This window comes from Rhinolophus ferrumequinum, chromosome 5, assembly GCF_004115265.2.
Source record: "Rhinolophus ferrumequinum isolate MPI-CBG mRhiFer1 chromosome 5, mRhiFer1_v1.p, whole genome shotgun sequence".
In the NCBI taxonomy this organism is placed as follows: Eukaryota; Metazoa; Chordata; class Mammalia; order Chiroptera; family Rhinolophidae; genus Rhinolophus; species Rhinolophus ferrumequinum.
In genome coordinates, this window is record NC_046288.1 from 53,131,346 (window position 1) to 53,152,430 (window position 21,085).

A 21,085-nucleotide genomic window follows, 5' to 3' on the forward strand; every position below is an offset into this window, starting at 1 on the left:
TCACAAAATAATGCGGTAAGATGGTACAATAAGGTATGGCATGGTATAGTATATCTGGCATGGCTCGGAATGGCATGTATTTCATGGGGAAACTTATTAGCAAAATGGGAGAAATATTTTTATTGTGAAAACAAGATAGTATTATTATAGAAAGTTGGAAACTAGAAAGAAGTAATCACTTCTGATACCATCACAATAGAACAGCTTGTGTTATCTTTAAAATTTTCCTTCCATGCTTCATTATACATACATTTATATTGTTAAAATTGTACTGTATATACAATTTTGTTTCCTGCTTTTACATTTGTGATTATATAATCAGCACTTTCTGTTTGCCACGTGGTCTTTTCAGCTGTTGTTATTTTAATGACTACCTAATATTTATTAAGTAAATATTTCATATTTTAAATTTCTTGATGTTGGGCAATCAAGATGTCTCCTTTCTAATTTTCTGTAAAAAATAGTTCTAGCCAGTCACTCAAGCAATAGAAAGAAGTTAACGAAAAGCCCCATTTGCTTACTTACCTAATCTATAGAGTCATATACTCAACCACAACAGGTTACTTGATTTTATATGATCAACATCTGATCAAATGGAAAATCTTGTAGAGAGAAATAATCCAAAAGGAGCTAAAACTTCAGAAACTATAGTTTGTTTTGGAGCTTTTACAAAAAGAGACCAACACTGCAATGTGCACAGTTGATAGCCTGACAAATGCTTGTCAATGAAAATGATATATTGACTGTTCTGAAAATAAACTAATAATAAACATAAAATTGGGGAGGAAGAAAAAAGTCCTCCATTCCCCATAAAATAATGATCTAAATACAATAAAGCAATTTTGTACACCTTACCAAAAATTCCAGGTTACACATTTTGGGTTAACTAGTCTGTCCATAGTAGGAGAGTTTGTAAGTGCCTAGCTCATTTTCTTTGCAACTTGTCATGCCTAATAGTAATTTATCAAACAATTTGCTTTCATCTTTTTAGCGTGGAGAAAAAGTGAAAGCAGATGTATGGAAGATTAGCCTAGTTGTAAACAACTCACTTTCAGGATTTGATACATAGAACTGCTGCTGCTCCTAACATTTGTTCTTTTGTTCTCTCTGCACAACCACACAAAACTGAATCCTTCCTCCCCCCAAAAGTCATCTTACTTATGTTTTAGTAACTAGAATTTGAAATACGAATGGGTAGTTGAAATGCATATCATTAAGAGGATTCATTATTTTTTGAATTCAGATAAACCTGCACATACAGCAAAACTGAAGCCACACGGTTTTCTGGGAAGACTTTCCTTGCAATAACTTCCACAAAAGCAGAAAATTCAGCTGCTTGAGTTACTTGAGATAAAAATGGATTCGCACTTAGTCAAAGAGATGACAGAAGTGAGGTGCGAATTAAATGGCATAGCTGTTAAATGGTGATGCTTAAACCTCCACACTCTGGCGGGAACGGCAGGTAGAATTCTACAGCAACCTGTATCTCATTGAATTGAATTGGAGTGTGGAGGCCTATAAAAGCCAAATTGTACAAGAAGCAAGACCTCAATTATGTATGCTTTTGGCTGCTGAACCAGTGAGCCCTCTGGCTGACTTGTGCTTCTCCAATTTCCCTGGGATTTCATGCTCCATCATCCCTGAAGGAAAAGATTTAGACCATAGAATCTGTTGACATCTTGTTAGTTCTGAGGGAATAGGACTTCTGAAGAGAGGAAAAAAAAAAAAAAAAAACCAAGAAAGCCCCATGGGAATCAGAACGATTGGCCGTGGAGCAGTTTTATGTGCATGTGAAGCTTTTCAGAAAGGAATCCTCTCCGTGTCTCCGTTCCAAGATTCCCTGCTAGAATCCTTCTCAAAACTGAGAGTGAAGCTAGAGTCATTTTAAGACAATCCCAAGACTCAGATCCCCTTCACATACTTAAACCTGCTATCAAGTACTTGAAACATCTCTTTTCCAGGTTAACCAAACCTAACACTATTAAGGGATCCTTATTACTATAGAATTTGAATACCCTCCCCATTTCTCCGGTCCTTGTTAGTCTGCTCTGGATGCAATCTAGTTGATCTACTTCTTTCTTGAAGAAGGGACCCCAGGAAGAAGCGATTTCTCCAGGTCAGCTCTTTAGTGCACAGTTGAGCAGAACTACCTATTCTCTCCTCTGGACTCTATGTGCATATCTAGAGCTGACAGTGCATAAGACATGTGCTACTGCTAAGTTACCCAACCCCTCCTGAGGTAGTACAGTAAGTATGTTGGACTTAATAGTAACATATAAATGAGAAGTTTTTAATAGAAACATGTAAATGAGAAACATAAATGATATGTTTTAATAGAAACATATCAAATGAGTTCTGCAGCCAGGCAGGTAGCACAAGTGTGATGTCATCCAGGGACTATCAGAAGTGACAGTGATTGGGGTAGCCAGGAGAGCACGTAACATCCCTAAAGGCATGCAGGTGGTTCATGTGTGTCTTTAAACACCATGTGGGACAAATAAAACACTGAATTCACCCATGGTCTCCAGTTTGCTACCACTACCTGAAGCCAGTCTCTGGTGTGGCATTAGCAGCCACTCATGGGGAATTGGACCATCTAATGTTCTTAATTCTGCTGCGCAAATAATACATGGCATGCTCCAAAAATAAACTCTTTTGGAAAGGAAGCAATTTACTACAAAATGATCAGCAATTATTTATTTTAAATCTCTCAGGAATACACTTTCAAATAATCCTAAACCTCTCACAACATTTGGATTTTGGTTGAGTCTTCGTTTCCCAAAGCTGAAAAGATCATGTTTATCCCACAAAGAATTATTATTAATAACAATGTTAGCATGTATTTAGTTTACTACGTGGCAGGCACTATGTAAAGTATTTTACACACGTAATTAAAAGTAACCCTCACCTAAGGAACATGCACTTGGCAGTGCCCACAGCTAGCGCAGTGCAGAACTTTTGCTTCTGTTCTTTCTCTCCTTGTCCCTTTATGTCTTTCCATGATAAGACACATTGTTTTTACCCATAACACTAGGTGCCAGACACAACCATCCTTAGAAATAAACTCATTAAAAAATTTCTATTGATTTATTCTGCAGCTGCTCATACACCTGTAAATACAAGAAACTTCAAGCTGCTTATTTTTTAGAGCTTTTTTCCCCCAAATTGTCATGGATTCACTTCTTAAAACACCTCACCTTATATTGCAGACAGAGCTCGGATGGAGAGTCCAGCCTTTTCCACTATGAGGAATTGCCTGGCTGCTGGGCAGGAAGAACTCATCCTCTTGCAGGAGAAAGTGAAGAATGGGAAACTATCTGTGGACCAAGCCCTGGAGAAATTTAAACACTGGCAGATAGGAAAGACTGGCCTGGAAATGTTTCAGCAGGTAATACTGACCCCAAGCCCTTCTGGAACATTCCCTCATTTACATACCTCATAGCTCCTTTGTAAATGTTTAGTCTTCATGAGAAATGCAGGTAACAGTTATTTTGTTTTTAAATAGACACACACCACACACACACACACACCACACACACACACACACACACACACACACACACACACACAATGTTTTTGAATAAGCAATTGAAAATTTGAAAATATCCAGACTTCTTGTTTACAAACCATTGGTGCACTCAATGCTGGGAACCAGTGTATCAGAGCTAATCCCTAGCTATATAGTGAATGTTTTATGAATTTCATTGCTCAAATTAAGGTGAAGCATCTTTATATTAACATGTGCTCAGCATTCCAAACAGTGTATTATGTAGACCAAACTTAAAGGAAACAAGAAGATGAGTGAAATCATATCAGGCAATAATTCTAAATGAAATGTGATAAACGTTATCTTCTTTTCCCCTTAACAGATATATATGCATATACAAAGATATAGATAGATGATAGATAGGTAGACAGACAGATAGATAGATAAAGGTTCTGCAGAGAAATGATGCCAAGAGCATTAACTTCAGGTAAGCTTAGGCTTGTCTTCTGTAAATGTAATTGACATCTGGAGAGGGAATTTGGAGTAGGTAGTTCAGAGATGAGAACAAAATATACTATATACACCCCATGACATTCTTCAGTGAGGGTAACAGGGCCTTATTCTATGTATCCCACAGGCCTTCCTGCTCCCAAAACATTCCAACAATTTTTGTCTTCTCAGTGCAGAGAGCCCCAGTGCCTTAGACACCAGTTGTCAGGTAACTGTTTGATGAAACACATTTAATTAGCTAGTTTAGGCTGAAGTATAAATAATCATTAATAGCTTAAAATGCTATCTTTCCCAAGGGATCAGTTATTTTTTTATTGAAAAACAATGCTTAGGAAATCTTCTTTACACAACAGAAAAATGAATCCCAAAGGTGAAATTTAAACAAGGTGACATATACCTAGGCAGGAGATAGTTTAGGCAAGGGGACTCTCCCAGTACGTCTGAGATGACTCCCAGTCAGAAACCACCCATTTCTAAGGGCAGCTCTGCTTGTGGGATGCTGGCTGGGCATGGTCCAGATTTTGCAGTGCTAATAAAGGACAGTTATTTTGCCAAACAAATGCGAAAGAATGCTGATTGTAGAGTTCTGCAACTAATCATTGTTCATGATCGGAATCACATTGCTTCTCAATCCATGCCAATGCCATCACCAGGAAACATCCCTCTTATTCTCAACCGGGTATAATGTGCTTAAGTGCACACCTGCAAATCACTTTCCTAGCAATGCTAGATTATATAAATTATGTGGAAGTAAGTCAGTTGTACTTCATCCTCCTTAGACCCTTCCATAATAAAGTTTATAATTTAGAGTAATCCAACCTAACAACCTTCTTGGAAATGACTTCATGCGTCGTTTTATTAAACCTTTGGTTATTTCTATTTTGTTTGTGTATTTATATCCAATATTGTTTTAGAAAGAATTTAAGGTGGTCCATACTCACTGATTCAAGGTTAATCTTACTTATCTAATATATAGGGATAATAGGATAATGAATATGGTTAGTATTTATGCAAAAACAAAACAAACTTTAACCTGTAAATGCAAGGACAGGCACTAAGGCTACTTTCTATGAGGCCATACGTTTAGTAACTGACTGAATATTGTTTGAGGTATCGGTCAGTCCCTTTCTGTTTTGTTTTTTTCTCCCCAGCTTTGTTTAAATATAATTGACATACAACATTGTATAAGTTTATGTTCAAAATATTTATTTGATACACTTATATACTGCAAAATGATTACCGCCATAGTGCTAGCTAACATTTTCATCACGTCACATAATTACCATTTCTTTTTGTGCTGAGAACATTTAATATCTACTCTCTTAGCAGCTTTCAAGTATATAATACAGTATTGTCTACAATAATCACCAGGCTGTACATTAGAGCCCCAGAACTTATTTATCTTATAATTGAAAGTTTGCACCCTTTGACCTTATCTTATAACTGGAAGTTTGTACTTCTTGTCCCCCACTCACCCTTCTATCTCTGTTTCTGAGTTTGAAGTTTTAGATTCCACAAATAATGATATCATACAGTATTTGTCTTTCTCTGTTTGATGTTTCTCACTTAGCAAAATGCACTCAATGTCCATCCATGTTGTCACAAATGGCAGGATTTCCTGCCAGTGTAGATCTCAGGTGTTAGATTGGTAAAACAGTTCCCAAAGTAACTGGGCTCTGGGTTCCAATCCTCACTCTACCACCTATAGCTGTGTGATTTGGGAAAGTTACTTAACCTCTCTGTATCTCAGTTTCCATATGTGTAAAATGAGATGATGACATTTTATATATACTTCATGAAGTTATGAGGATTAAATTAGATAATACATTTGAAGTATCAAGGATAGTGATTGGGGTACTGTAAGTCCTAATTAGTACTGAGTAGTCATGGTGGTACTGGTGATAGTGGTTAATGTTTCATCTTAATCCATGACAAATTTGTAAAACTCGACTTCTGTTTTCTGGTTGTTTCCTCATTTAGGAAAAACTACGTCAACTACGAGATAGTATTATTGGGAAAAGACCCGAAGAAGAAAATGTCTATGGTAAGTAAAATTTGCCTATTATTCAAAAATGATAAAGTGATGAAGTGAAAAATGCAAGAAATATGGAGTCAAGCATGACTGAATTCATATCTATACTCCATTACTTCCCAGCTGTGTGACTGGACGGTGTCTTTAATCTTTGTCTGCAAAACAGGAATAATTATACATATATCTGAAAATGGTTGTATGAGTTAACACATAAAATATTAATATTTCCACCTTCTCTGACCTATAATGGATGTTCACTAAATGCTAATAACTTTTTTTCTTTGATTTCTATGTAAGTTGAAAACCAGATAATTCTGCTCCAGTTTCTTTTATATATGAGCCATTATACACAGTATCAAATGTTTAAGGAATTATACTCCTCAAATAAGGTAGAAGAGTCTCAATATAGTTAGTTCTCACAATTGTCCACATGTGGATTATTTTAAACTGCACATCTTGGGTTGCCTTCCCTTGCATCTAGCACGCTCTTGGCAATGCAGATTCCTCTTGCTAATAATTAACAGTTGCTCCCAGGGGAAAACAAAAACCACTCATTTTAATGTTAACTCAAACCAAACATTATTAAGATGGTAAATCTTCTCCAAAGATAAACAACACATTCCAAAATTGAAAATAAATTATATTCTCACTATCTGACCACTCTTTCCCCACGTCCCTACTCATGCACAGATAATTAAAAACTCATAACCACTAGCAGCTTTCATCTCTTCCATTTTCAATAATGTTGCATAGCTTTTAGCTAGTGCTTCATGTTGAAATTCACCCTCTTAAAATTCATTTTCTTTTCATATTTTTAGGTTGTTGTCTACTTTTCTATAGAGAATTCTTTAAGTTCTCTCGAAATGTTTTCTAAGACAGAAATACACTTTCTAAAATAATTAAGGTCATAAATATGGGACTAATTTACAGAAAACTGAATACTGTAGATCTCCATTCTAATGTGGAATAAGATTAAAACTTTAATAATGTATAAAATTACAAAACATATAAATAATTTTATTAAGGAGCATTAAGCTAATCTTTATTGACTACATACTATATACACTTAATATTACCTTATTAATTTCTTACACCAATCTTTTGAGGTAGGCATTAATTCCAATTTGTAAATAGGGAAACTGAGACTCTGAGAAACTAAGATGCCCAAAGACACACAGATTAGAAACTACGGACTATTTCTGTTTGAATCCAAAGTCAATGCTCTTAATCACTGTTGTCTTAGTTAGGAATCAACTAGCTCCCCTTCCAGCCAATGCAAAGTAAGTAGTTCCAGCTAAATTCTCCCTCTGTACAGAACACTAATAATTGGGCAGAAATATGAGAACTGATTTCAGGGAGTGGACAATAGGTAACCTAAGGCTATAATCCCAGAGACAAGCAAAATTTATGAGGTGTCTCTCGTGATTCCCTACAATCTGTGCAAAGCAAGGCAATACTGTTGAACTGAGGAGGCAGAAATCAGAGAGCAGGGCAGCTAAAGCTGCCGGAATGTGTGCGGTGAGTCACTGAAGAGGTAGCTGTGTAGGTAGGCTCAGGGGGAGTGAGGGACTCCACGAGTCTGTGGCTGAGAGAAGGCCTGTACAAGTGCAGAGCAAGACCGCTCAAGTCATACAGATAGCGGGTCCTAGGGCATCGAAAGCAGAATAGAGACAATAGAGTTTGAGCAGAGACAGGGGGAAGCCATACTGGGATATTTGATTCCCTGCCCAGCCAGAGGAGAAAGGTTTTCTTAACACTTTGTGAAAATACCTGGCATCCTGCTGTGACACCCAAGAGAAGTAAGGAGTAAGGACCCAGACTTAGAGTAAGACCAACTCTAGACCTGCCCTAACAAAAACCAAGCCCCTCTAAGATCCACATGGAAGACAGAAAAAACCCATAATATTTTATATCTACCTACTTTATATCATTTTCAGTGTTCTTCATTCCTTAGTGTGGATCTGAGTGTCTGTTTTTGATATCCCTTCACCACGTATGTCATTTTTAGCATTTATTATATTACATTTTGCTGTCTGTGAATTCTCTGATTTCATTTATCTGAAAATGTTTTTATTTCAATTTTCATTTATCTGAAAATGTTTTTATTTGAAGGATATCCTTCAAATATACTTCAATTTTTGAAGGATATTTTCTCTGGATATGCGATTCTGAGTGGTAATTTTTCTTTATAGCACTTTAAAGATATTATTATATTGTCTGTAGTCCTCCATTTTTTCTGTTAAGAAATTAGTGAATATTTTTATCTTTTTTCCTCTATATGAAATGTGATTTTTTTTCTCTGGCTGCTTTCAAGCATATCTCCTTTTATTGGCTTCATGTACTTTGACTACAGTTTGTCTATATATAGGTCTCTTAACAGTTATGCTAATTGGAGTTTTTTTAAAAGTTCTTGGAACTGGATGGAGGTGGTTTACATTAAATTTGACAAATTTTGGCCATTATTTCTTTTAAAATGTTTTGCCCAAACTCACTCTTTTCTCCTCTGGGACTCTAATTACATTCATGCTAGGTTATGTTATATTGTCCTACATGTCTCCGAGGCTCCATATTTTTTTAAAGTGTTTTTATCTCCCTGTTATCATATTAAATAATTTCTCATGATCTTAAGTTCATTAACTCTTTGGTTATATACAATCTGATAATAAGCTTATCTGATAATTTTTTTCATTTCTTTTATTGTAATTTTAATTTCCACAATTTCTATTTGGTTTTATATAGTTCCAATTTTTCTGCTGAGATTCCCTATTTATTCACTCTTTAAAACCATACTTTTCTGAATATAATTATGTTTATCAGAGCTGTTTTAAAGTCTTTGTCTGCTAACGTCAACAACGGGATCATCTCAGGTTCAGTTTATATTGTTTAATCTTTTTTTATTTTCTATAAAATACATTTTCTTGTTTCCTCATATCTTTTTCTTAAATGAATACTGGACAGTACAGATAATCTGTTGTATCGTCTAGATTCTGTAATATTCCTCTGATGAGTGTAGGTTCTTCCTTTGATAGGTAGTTTGATTACTGACATGAACTTGTGTTGGCTTTATGCTTTTTTCAGAGTTGACTTATAGAACACCCAATGTGTTTTCTAAGGCACTCAGTGGTACTGAGCCTACACTTAAGTTGGGAGTTATAGCTATAAAGAAGGAAAAGATATGAAAACAACCATACAAATACAAAGGGTGCAGATAAGTGGAGTCATATGATTGTAAATGTTTTATACAGTGAAGTTCAAAGTATGGAGTGTGAAGAATCAGGTACAAAGAAGAGGAAAGCGTAAGGTAGGAAGTATGAAGTGCCAAGTGTAAGGCATGAAGCAGAAAGAGGTACACTACTGTCTCTAAATAGACTCTGATAAGTTAAGGATACATATTTTTGTTATAAAGCAATCATAAATAAGTGGATGATAGATAGATAGATACATAGATAGGAAACTAGTAGAGGAAATAAAATGAAGCATTAAAAAACTATTTTATTCACCAAAAATAAAGCAGAAAGTTTGAAAAGGCGGAATATAAATAAAATGGATTGGTTAAAAACAAACAAACAAACAAAGATGGTAGTAGTAAACTGAGTCATATCATGCAGAGAACATTTTGTTTCCAGGATAGGAGGGGGGTTAGGGGGTAAATGGAAAGGGGGAAGGGATTAAAGTACAAATTGGTTGTTACGCAGTTGTCATGGGGATGTCGGGTATAGCATAAGGAATATAGTCAATAATAATGTAATAACTGTGTATGTTGTCAGATGGGTACTAGATCTGTCGAGGTGATAGATGGGATAGGGGTTGGGGGCAGGGGGAAAAAAGTGAAGGGATTAAGTTGGTAGTTACAAATTAGTCACGGGGATGTAAAGTAAAGCATAAGGAATATAATCAATAGTATTGTAGTAACTATGTAGTGCCAGGTGGGTACTAGACTAGTCAGGGGGATCACTTCTTAAATTATATAAATGTCTAACCACTATGCTGTACACCTGAAATTAATATAAAATAACATTGAATGTCAACTGTAATTTAAAAGTTTAAAAAGAGGAGGAAAAGGTGAAAAGGAACAAGAGGTTCAAATTTCCAGGTATAAAACAAATAAGTCTTGGGGATGTAATATACAACATAGGAAATACAGTCAGTAGTATTGTAATAGCATGGTACAGTGTTAGATGGTTGCTGGAGTTATCATTGTGATCACTTCTTTAGGTATATAGATGTTGACTAACTATGTTGTATATATCTGAAACTAATATAACATTGTATGTTAGCTATATTTTAATAAAAACCTTTAAAAATTTTTTTAAATAATAAACTAATTCACATCAATAATTATGTTACATGTAAATGTATTAAATGCTTTATTTAAAAGGTAAACATTTTCAGACTGAATAAAAAAGTAATACACCACTTTCTGCTGTTTAAAATGCATGCATTTTTAACTATAAGACACAGATAGGTTAAAAGTGAAGGATATATAGGATTTACTATGCCAATAGTAAGCGTAAGAAAGCTGGCATGGCTATATCAATATAAGACAAAATAAACTTCAATACAAAATATTACAAGGGATAAAAGATGATATTACAAAATGATAAAAGGGAATTCACTAGGAAGATATAAAAATCCTAAATATTTGTGTCCTTTATAATATATATATATATAATATTATGTAAATAATATATCTATATTTATATATATTACGTATTTAATAAAAACTCATGAAGAAACATTTGATAGCACTCAGATGTTTTCACTTTTTCAGTAACTGATAGAACAAATAGACAAAAATCATGATGATAATAGAAGATCTAAACAACACTGTCAACTGATTTGACCTAGTTGACATTTACAAAACAAGAAATTGAAAAAAGTTCAGAAGACAAGTGTGTTTGAGGTATTCATGGAAGGTTCACCAATATAGGAAACATGATGGACTATCAAAAATGTTTCAGTGAATTTCAAAAGATTGAAATCTTCAGAGAATATTCTCTGAAAGATTTCATTCTTTTGGAATCATATTCTTTTACTACAACAGAAATATATACAATTTAACTAAGAAATTAGAAAAAAATCTCAAAATATTTAGCAATTAAATACATTTCAAAATAACCCATAAGTCAAATAAGAAATCACAAGAAAACTTCATCTTGAATGATAATGAAAAACAATATACCAAAATTTGTAGAATGCAGCTAAAACAGTATATAGAGAGAAATATATTGCTATAAATGTTATAAAAGACCAAAGCTTAAGATCAGTGGTCTAAGTTTTCACCTTAAGGAAACTATAAAATGAAAAGCAATCTTAATCAAAAAAGAGGTAAAAGGAAAAATATAATAAAGATTAAAAAATAATGAAAAATAAGAGATGAACAATAGAAAAAATTAACAAAACCAAATATTCGTTATATAAAAACACAACTAAAATTGTAAGCCCATGGCAAAAATGGTCATGGAAATAAGAAAAAACAAGAGTCACCTATATCTGGAATTAAAACAAGACTATCATAACACATCTTAGGGACATTAAAACGATACTAAGGAAATATAATTAAATTGTTGCCAATACGCTTAACAACTTTGACAAAAGAGAAAATAAATTAATTAGAAAACAAAATTACAAAAACACTCAGAAAAAAACTATATTTCTCTGATATATATGTATGTATATATACATATATATGTATATATATATGTATATATACGTGTACATATATATATATATTACCTCTGTATATTCTGACATTTAAAACTTTGTTAATATTTTGCATATTTGACACACAAGGATGGAGCTAGGAAGAAGACAAAATGAAATATAAGCAAAAGAAAATTAACCTGGTGATGTTACAAATAAATAACCAATCCACACTGAAAGCAGAATAGAAAAAATAAATAAATAAATTTAGAAAACAGCACATTCTGAGGCTAAAATTAAAAGAAAAAAAACAGTACCTTAAAAAATTGTATTTTATACTTCATTTAGTAGGGCTTATTTCTCTACAGGGTTATAGTTTAGCAATTTTAAAACTACTTTATGCATATTGTAGAATTGAGTAAACAAATAAATGCACAATGGATAATGAGAGCTGGTTTCCTATTGTCAGAGAAGGTAATTACAACTAAGGAAAGAAGGAAGCCTAGAATGAATCTTGTGGTATTGGGTTGGAATTGGAGGTAACAGTATAACAGCTCATGGTTGCTAATATATATATTACAGATAGATATAGAAATATGGTTGTGCAATAATTATATATATTATTATATATTACATATATATATATAAGAACTGCTGAATAAGATGTAGAATAACTGGACATGCTTTGCATGCATTGCTGATGGGAGTATGATGTGTTGTGGTGACTCTGGAAAATTTAAATAAACACTTACTATATAGCCTAGCTATTCCACCACTGGGTATTTTTTCAAGAGAAATGAAAGCATATGTCCATCCAAAGACATGTTCACAAATTTCATAACAGTTTCATTTGTAACAGCCAAACTGGAAATAGTAATCCAAATGTCTAAGTAGGAGAATAGATAATTATATTGTGGTATATATATACAGTGGATGCATACTACTCAGAAATAAAAAGAAATACCTACTATCACACACAACAAATGAATGATGAGTCAAAGATACCAGACACAAAGGAGTACATGCTATAAGATTCCGTTTTTCTGGAATTCCAGATAAAACTAATCTAAAGAGATGGAAATCAAATCATGGATTATCTGGGGTAATGGTGGGATGATGATTTGATGTAGGGAGCACAAGAGGATTTTCTGTGGAGAGAAATGTTCCCTATCCTAACGGGCTGTATAGATTTGTCAAAAGTATATACACTTAAAAATGTTTGAATTGTACTGTATATAATTATTATTGAATAATGTTAATTTCAAAAAAATGGAGTAGCCCAGGCTAAAAGAATGTCAAAGCAGAATAGCAAGTTTTTAATTAAGTGTCAAACATATCTAAAATAATAATACTTTGGGACAAGTATCAGGAGGAAAAAAGACAAAATTAATAAAAAATATGGTTTCACAGTGAGTGGATGGAGGTTAGTATTGTTTTAAATCAGACTGTTAAATTCCATGCTCACTTTAAAGAAAAGTAGTGAAACAATAAAAAGAAGAGAGCTTAGAATATTGAGCAAAACTCTGTGTTTTATTTCCTTTTTCTTCTTTTTTTTTGTTGATCTTTTAGATAAGCTCACCATTGTGCACCATCCAAATGGTAAGTCACTGGTATTTATTGAAGGATTTAGGTCTGAAACAAAGCATGTAGTAAACCAATTTCAATATAGATTAAACCTAATATGATTAGGCAGGTCAGTGTAAAAACTCACATAGATTTTGTATTTATATGCAAAACCACTTGACATCCAAAATAAATTGTGATGTAATTCTAGAATAGCAATGCTATAGGCATTGTTACATGGTAAAAGAAGCATGTACTTTGAGCTCTGATTGACCTGGCTCTTCATAATTTACTAGTTGTGACCTTTGGCAAGTCACTTAAGGCCTCTGTTTCCTCATTTATAAAATATAGGTAAGAATTCTACCATGAGAAATTCTATAAAGACTGATGATGATATATGTAAATAAGAGCTGATGTTTACGAGTGGACATTATTGATACACGTAGAGCAAATGAAATTGAAATGACACTTGAGATAGTGATTCACTTTAATATGATGGGGAGGAATGTGTGCAGAATTTTGGGAGGGCAAAAAGAAAGATGCTGTTGGATAATCTAGAAACAACTGTCTATGGCCTGAACCAAAGCATTGACTGTAGGAATGGAGAAGCAATAGAAGCGAGCCATGAGGCTGGGATGGAAAATGGGAAGCCTGGGGTAAAAGCAGAAGGGCAGTAGCATGGGCCACTGAGGAGTAGTAGGAATAAGTTTTCTTACAAAGGGTACTTTGCAATTGGCTAATCCTGGTGAATTGGAGAAAAGAAAAAGAGGAAGAAGGTGCAATCAAATGGAGGTTATTATTCAAAGGTGTTGGATTGCTTCTGAGCTGAAGCAACTCCTCAGTATGCTCCCCAAGTCAATCTTTTGGGGAGGAAAAATTCATAACATACTTGGCAAGGGTACCTTTTCAATATGACCTTTCATCTCTTTAGTAATTTTTCTCTTTCCTACATTCTACTCTTTGCATACATATTTTTTCAAGTGCTGAATAAATGGTTAAATGTGCGAATGACTAAAGAGATTGTAACAGAGTTTGTATTTCTAGGCAATGAAACTGTCCACAATGAAAATATGTTGTACAGTATACCCTTAGGCAATAAGGTGGGTTGTATTTATCTTAATTTTTATAAAAAGCAAAAAGAAAAAAAAACTTTGTTGAGAAAGAACATAAGATCCTTCTATTCTGACTATGCTTTGAAACATTCTGGAAAATATGAATAACATAGGTTATATAAGCATTTGTGGGCAAAATCCAGTTTAAAGAAATAGTTTAAAGAAATTAACTATTTGGGGAAAAGCAAGTAAAAGAACTCAAAGGAAAAGGGAGTCAAGGCCAAAGTGTGGCTAAATTCCACATGTATAGACCAAATAAATGTTAGTGGAGGTATGAATACATCTTCTTTAGCAGTAGGAATATGATGAGTCTATTTGCACTCCTTAAAGTCTAGTTATAGGAAAAAATTTAACCCCAAAATATTGTTCATGTAAATAGGCATTACTTCACAGTGTAAAGTTAACTGAAAATAATAAGAAGCTAAAAATAACACTAGACAAAGACAGCAACAACTGAAAACCAAGACCAGTTCAACACTGATAATGAACCGACCAAAAATTTCTCTTCATAAAAATTATGTTATTCCAACTGTCTGTATATGTGATGTAGGAAATTTGCACTGTTACCCAGGATCATGTAGCAACTGGATTTATTGCTATAATCCAGAATTAGAGCCTTTAGTAAGTTCTCATAATAAACCAATTTTAGTATACCAAATTTTAATAACCCTTAAGCTCACTAATGTTTCAAATAAATCATAAAGTAATCATAAAACTCATTCACCCTTAAGAACTGATTGAAGTATTTGCATTTCTGGATCATTTTGTGGCCCATCAATGAGCTATAGACCTAATGAGCCTACAATGTCTAAACTCATTAGATTCAATCATCTGTAGCAGAATTATGGAGTACCACCTTGGCCCAGGAATTTATGAAAATGACTTTGTCAAACAAACATCCTTCTACAAGATCTAAAGGACTATACAACCATGACTTATTTTTTGAGTCAGATTTTGGATAAGAGAAAAAGAATACAAATTCCCAACACTTGGGCTGTTCTCTCTCAAAATGGAAATAAAATTTGAACTCAAAGACTTTGATGTAGTTGAGCTTTACAATAATTCTTTCCTTATAAGATGGAGGATTATCTTGCCAGTTGACTCTACAAATCTGTTTTTCCATGACTGTGAAAACCAACTATGATTTTATCAAGTTTCTTTGCTCAGCCTTAAAATGAAGAAATGCTAGCTAGCTCTGTATCTTTCTTTTTTTTTCCTTAGCTTCCTCCTCGACTCCAAGTTGAAAAGGAATTTGGTGTTTGTTGCAGAAAAGATCAGTAAGGAAGGTAAAAAAAAAAAAAAAAGCTATATTTTTTAAAAACCTGTATAAGTTTTATTAGGGACTTGAAGGGATCATTTGTCTAGCAAACAGAATACTTTAAATATTTCATTTTATTCTCCTGAAAGAATAAACATGTGTATTTTTCAAGTTAAAAGGGATTGTTCCTTAGAAAGATTTATGTTTAGGGGTGATTTTATGCTAGCTAATCAATTTCAATTGATGATCCCTTATTCACTCATACATTTCCTGTGATCTCATTCTCAGGTTATTATAAAGAAACAAGAATCTGCAGACACTGCTTTCTGGGTGAAGCAAGCTTGCATTTGGATTGTCTACTGTCTTTAGGGCAAATCTATACCATGGAAGCAAAAGTAATGTTCTGGATTTTAGATTTTGTTACTTCCATAATTTATTGGCATTGTACATGCTTCAGATGGGTATATCAAGACTAAAATTGGATGCCATACAGCAATTTCATTCTTTGAAAAATCTTGCACTTTAGAATGTACTTTGCCACTGAAGCAGCTATTTTCCATTTTAAAAATTAAAGAAAAACAAGAGCAGAGAAGTTCAATGTTCTGTAGTGAAGTTACTAGGTCTGTTTGAGGAACTAACCTTAATAAATTACTACTCCTGTCCTTAAAATAACATGAAAATACAATTTTTTTTTAGTATATATTGCCTTTTAAGCAGTGGGTCCATTTTCTGAATTTCTCTTACTCAAAACTGTAATTAATATTGTCACATCATATTTTCAGATACCTTCCCGTATTTAGTACTTATTTGCATATAACCCTGAGAACATTATTTTTCTAACTTTCTGTGTCTTACATTAGTACACATTTCTATAACCTATATTCCTTATTAAAAGGCTTGCAATTTCATCACCTTATTTCTAAGACACAATTTATTAGCTTAGAATAGAAAGCAGTTTTTTTCTGTGGTTTCCATGAAAAATTGCTGCAAATAAAATGAATGTTTAAAAACATGTCTGACTTTTCAAAATCAGTGAATGAAAATTAACCATTAAATTCTTCTAAACTTAGCAGTTTACAGAGAGAAGCCTACCGAAATTTTAAAAAATAACTAAACTTGATTAATTCCACTGTGTAGAGTCCATAAAGTAAAATAAACTCCAATGATATTTTTCTAGCTTCTAAACAATGATAGAAATGTCTATTCAAAGTGAATCTGCAAAATATTATTACAGGTGTCTCAGTACTATTGACATTCTTAAATAAGCTCAAGTTGTAAAAAATAGCTTAATTAATCTTTATAAAATGTGCTTTTGATTATGACATTTGGCAATTCAGTTCATAGTTTCACATCCACGCTTTCAAGAAATGGCATGCTGTTCCACACACACTGAACCCACATTTCTGTGGACTATTGCACCCAAATAGCTAGGAAAAACAATAGAAAAACTGCTTTTCTATAATTTTCTCCATCTATAAACTGTGCATGTATGTATCATCTCTAAGAACTTCTATGTTGGCCTGTGTCATGCCTATAATTCCACCATTGGCTTTATTCTTCCTAAAAAATGTGAAATCCAGTGACAGGTAAAATATTAACTTTCCTAATTATAATGCAATTACATCATTTCTCACCTGAGACTCAATTTCAAGAGTGGAAGTAGGAGATAAGGCTCGCGTGTTATTTGGATCTTTAACTTAGGTGGAAATCTAAATTCAGGACTTCTAAATGCTACCCTTATGAACTGGGCTGACTTAGAATAAAACCATGGCAAAAAGCCCCTTTAATGGCCTATTTCCCTAGACACTTGGACCCTTGAAATCTTACTGCTTTGTCATCACAAAGAAGCATGGAAAAAGAAGCCAAAAAGTCACTGAGGTCCTCCCTATGTTTCCTTGACTGTGATTCTTCCCATTCTTGGCTGAGTAGGTTTTACCAGAGTGGAAGTTGAGTAGAGTTGATTGGAGAAGGTTGAAGTTGGGGAGTCAGGAGGACTCTATATCATCCCTCTTGCATGGAAGGAAGAGATGAAAAGTAGAGAAATGCAAAGGCAGAAGAAGATTAATCCAAATGTAGGAATGATGCCAAATGAAAATGTTCCACGAGGAAGCAATACTCTTGAATCTCTAGGCTTCACCCCTATCGTATAGAACACTTTTCATGAAATTTGAGCCGCACAAAAAACAGAAGCTTGGTCTTAGTGATGGAAGATCAGAGGACAGGAGCAGAGGGGCAGGGAAGTAGACTGGAACACACTTTCTTTAAATGTTTCAGACATTTCTCAAAGAGCCCTTGTCACTGAGAGAAAGGAAGGACCTCCATGGGAGATCTTTTGAAGATTTTGTGCTGATTCTGGAAGCCTGAGCAGCCGATAGTTATTATACCTTATTTTTTTCCTTCATCTCTTCCTCAAATCAGATTTGTTCCCAAGCAATTACCCCCAACTTGATCCAAGAGCCAAACCCTACCTCAGGTTCTTAAATTTACCAGGACTCTGACTTCTAGAGAAATTTGAACAGGTACTGAATGTTATCAAAGGAGTTTTATGCTTAATATTAATTCCTTTCTTTTCTACTAGTCAATTTTCAAGAATAACAAAGAGGAAACATATAGACCAGTGGTTTTCAAATGAAACAATTTTGCTCTTCTTGCCCCAGACATTTGGCAATATCTGGAGATATTTTTCATTGTCATGACTGCAGAGAAGGTACTCCTGGCATCTAATATGTAGAGACAAGGGATGCTAATAAACCTCCTAGGATACACAGGACAAAGAATTTTCTAGTCCAAAATTGTCAAAATTATGGAGGTTGAGAAAACCTGATCTAGACTACAAAGTAAATAAATGCGATGAATACTTAAAAAAGTGTTGTTAAAATAAAAACAGTTAACTTTATACAGAATTTTCTGAAAGTGGAAACATGATAGCATAAATGAATGTCTTTATTTTGCAATACATATGACAAGTTTAAATGGATCATTAGATACTCAAAAAAATGGATGGCTCTAATAGATTTTCATAAATCAAGCCTTAAATTATTCTACCAATGGAGATTCCAATTTTTAGAAAGTGAAACTATTCTCGGTATTTTTCTAATGAGAAAAACCTTGTAACTTGTGTCATTATTATGTCCTATTTGTGTACTATGTATTTGCGCATCTGAGTTTCTTCTTGTTTAATGCTCAGGGTATCTGTTTTAATAACGTGGACTTAACTGAATTTTACTGCATATTGCTTTTCTAAATGGGTAAATATTGAGGAGCGAGATCTGCATCAGGAGCCTGATAAAGCGGATTAGCACCGAGCTGATCGGAGGCCCTATTTGCAGCCCTGTGTGTAGCTGTATGGGGTTGACCTTTAAAGGCAGGCACTGCCACTTAAAAGACAGCAAAAAGCAAGATTCTCAATTCAATAGACCTCAAATTTATAAATTACAGTGTGTGATTTCCTCAATATTCTCATCTTCAAAATGCAGACGATAATGCTTCTTACATAATTTTATGGATATTAAATGACCTCATGAGCAGAGCCGTACTGTATTCAAGAGCATAAGCTTTGAGGTTAGACTGACCTAGTTTGTATATTAGCTCAGCTGTGTCCCAGCTGTGTCAACTAAGCCAGTTTTTCAGTCTTTCTGAGCCCTATTTGTTCTTTGGTAAAATGGGTATAATAAGACCATCGTTAACATAGGTTGTTTGATAATTTAATGTAAGGAGATCATTTAATTTGTCATTCAAAGAGGACTCTTTTGATGGCAAAATGGAGTACCATTAATAATTATGATGGAAAAGCAGGCACGAACCCGGACTACCTCAGGCATACTCTGGGTACATGGTAACTTTACTAAAATGAGATGTAAGTGCTTAGAAAATTTTGGCTTGGAGTAAATTGTCAATGAAGATAGTCTGCAAGAAATAATCCTCTTTGAAATGTGAATGCCGTGTGATACACTAGGCTGGCTTATTGTCAGCTCTTAGGTACAGCCTTATAGCATATGATTCAAGTCCATATCATTATAGAGAAAACCTAATGATTACAAAGTATGACCACTTAGATTACCCATAAACATCAGAAGCCTCAAGTGGAAAAATCTGTCAATGGTACGGTACTATAGCAATGTTTCCCAAGTTGTGTTACAAAAACTCATAATTATTTCATTAAAAAGGGATTCTGTACTCAGGTGAGCTCAGAAAGTGCTGTGTATTTTAGTCCCTTTTCGAATAGCATGTTAGAAAACCACGTATTGAAGACTAAGTAATCCTGTAGTAAAGAAATCTGTAGTTTACAAATATATGGTGATGGAAGGAGAACTGACTCTGCGTGGTGAGCACACAGTGTGATATATAGATGATATATTACTGAATTGTACATTTGAAACCTATGTAATTTTACTACCATTGTAACCCCAATAAATTTAATTTTTAAAAAGGAGTAAGAAATCTATATTTTTAAAAATACTGGCTGAACATATATATCAGGTATGCCAAAAAAATGTGTACACGTGACTTGTATTCATCTTTTGTTATCGGTATATGTTGAGTATTACAATTTTAGTACAGTTTTTTCCTTTCTTAAAAAGTGTATCCATTTTTTGGATATATATGTGTGTGTATATATACACATGTATACATATATATGTATGTGTGTGTGTGTGTGTGTGTGTATGACTCATTTTCCACTTAATGGGAAAAGAAAAACTGGCTGAAGGATGCCTGTAGTGACATGTTGAGATGGACCCTAAAATCTGGGTTTAATGGGAAACAGTAATAGGATCGATTAGTGATATTTGCCATGGATAGTGGTGTGAGAGGGTGAGGGGAGTGGTAGCATGCATGATACTTATTTGGCATTCAGCATTTGCACTTTGTTAGCATAAAGCCAAGGATTAAGTTGTGCATTTTGCAAATCATAAAAGTCAGTTTCAGTCAAAATAAAGATCACTTGTCTTCAAACAAATGAGCTAGTAAACCTATCTTTGAGTAAAACACTGTAATTGCTGTTATACGATATTTTGTATGTCTTCAAATCAACATCAAGCTTGAGTCCACTCAGAAGTGGTATAAGACCATTCAGAGATATTGTGCTGTGAAATGTATAAAACACTGAGTTCACACAAACCAGTGGGATAGTTTTTCTCAGAGTGCCATTTTTGCCCTCTGTAGCAATAGGTGACCCTGGAAGAGAGAACTTAGCATCAGCAAATTATCCAACAATTTCTGATGGGTTGTCTCCTTTATTTCTCAAGGTGGGGATAGACATGTATCAGCTGTAATAAAGGTACAACCGTTTTGCCCTAGCATTTTCTCTTTTCTTCATTTGAGCAAAAGAGAGACAAGGGATTTGGGGAAATGTGAACCGATGCTGTTTCAGCATTCAGTCCTAGCACTCAGTGAAGGCATGTGCAGTCACACTAAGGAGCTCAAGCACTTTTGCCAGACACTGACATTTGTCATAATGTAAAATGAGACTGTAACTCAGA

At 34.0% G+C, this 21,085-nt stretch overlaps 1 protein-coding gene across 3 annotated transcripts in view; it reads left to right on the forward strand.

Annotated features, from left to right (window-relative positions):
* The window catches only part of BANK1 (B cell scaffold protein with ankyrin repeats 1), a 328,432-nt gene that overhangs the window by 300,512 nt on the left and 6,835 nt on the right, over positions 1-21,085 (forward strand). The window contains exons 12-17 of one of the 3 annotated variants that reach the window (XM_033105337.1): positions 3,210-3,388; positions 5,978-6,041; positions 13,242-13,271; positions 14,280-14,335; positions 15,569-15,633; positions 15,894-19,988. In XM_033105337.1, the coding sequence (XP_032961228.1) occupies positions 3,210-3,388; positions 5,978-6,041; positions 13,242-13,271; positions 14,280-14,335; positions 15,569-15,628 (389 nt within the window). In that variant the 3' untranslated portion in view covers positions 15,629-15,633; positions 15,894-19,988. Of the gene's footprint in view, positions 1-3,209; positions 3,389-5,977; positions 6,042-13,241; positions 13,272-14,279; positions 14,336-15,568; positions 15,634-15,893; positions 19,989-21,085 lie in introns of those variants that run through there. The other 2 variants (XM_033105339.1, XM_033105338.1) reach the window with 2 other exon arrangements.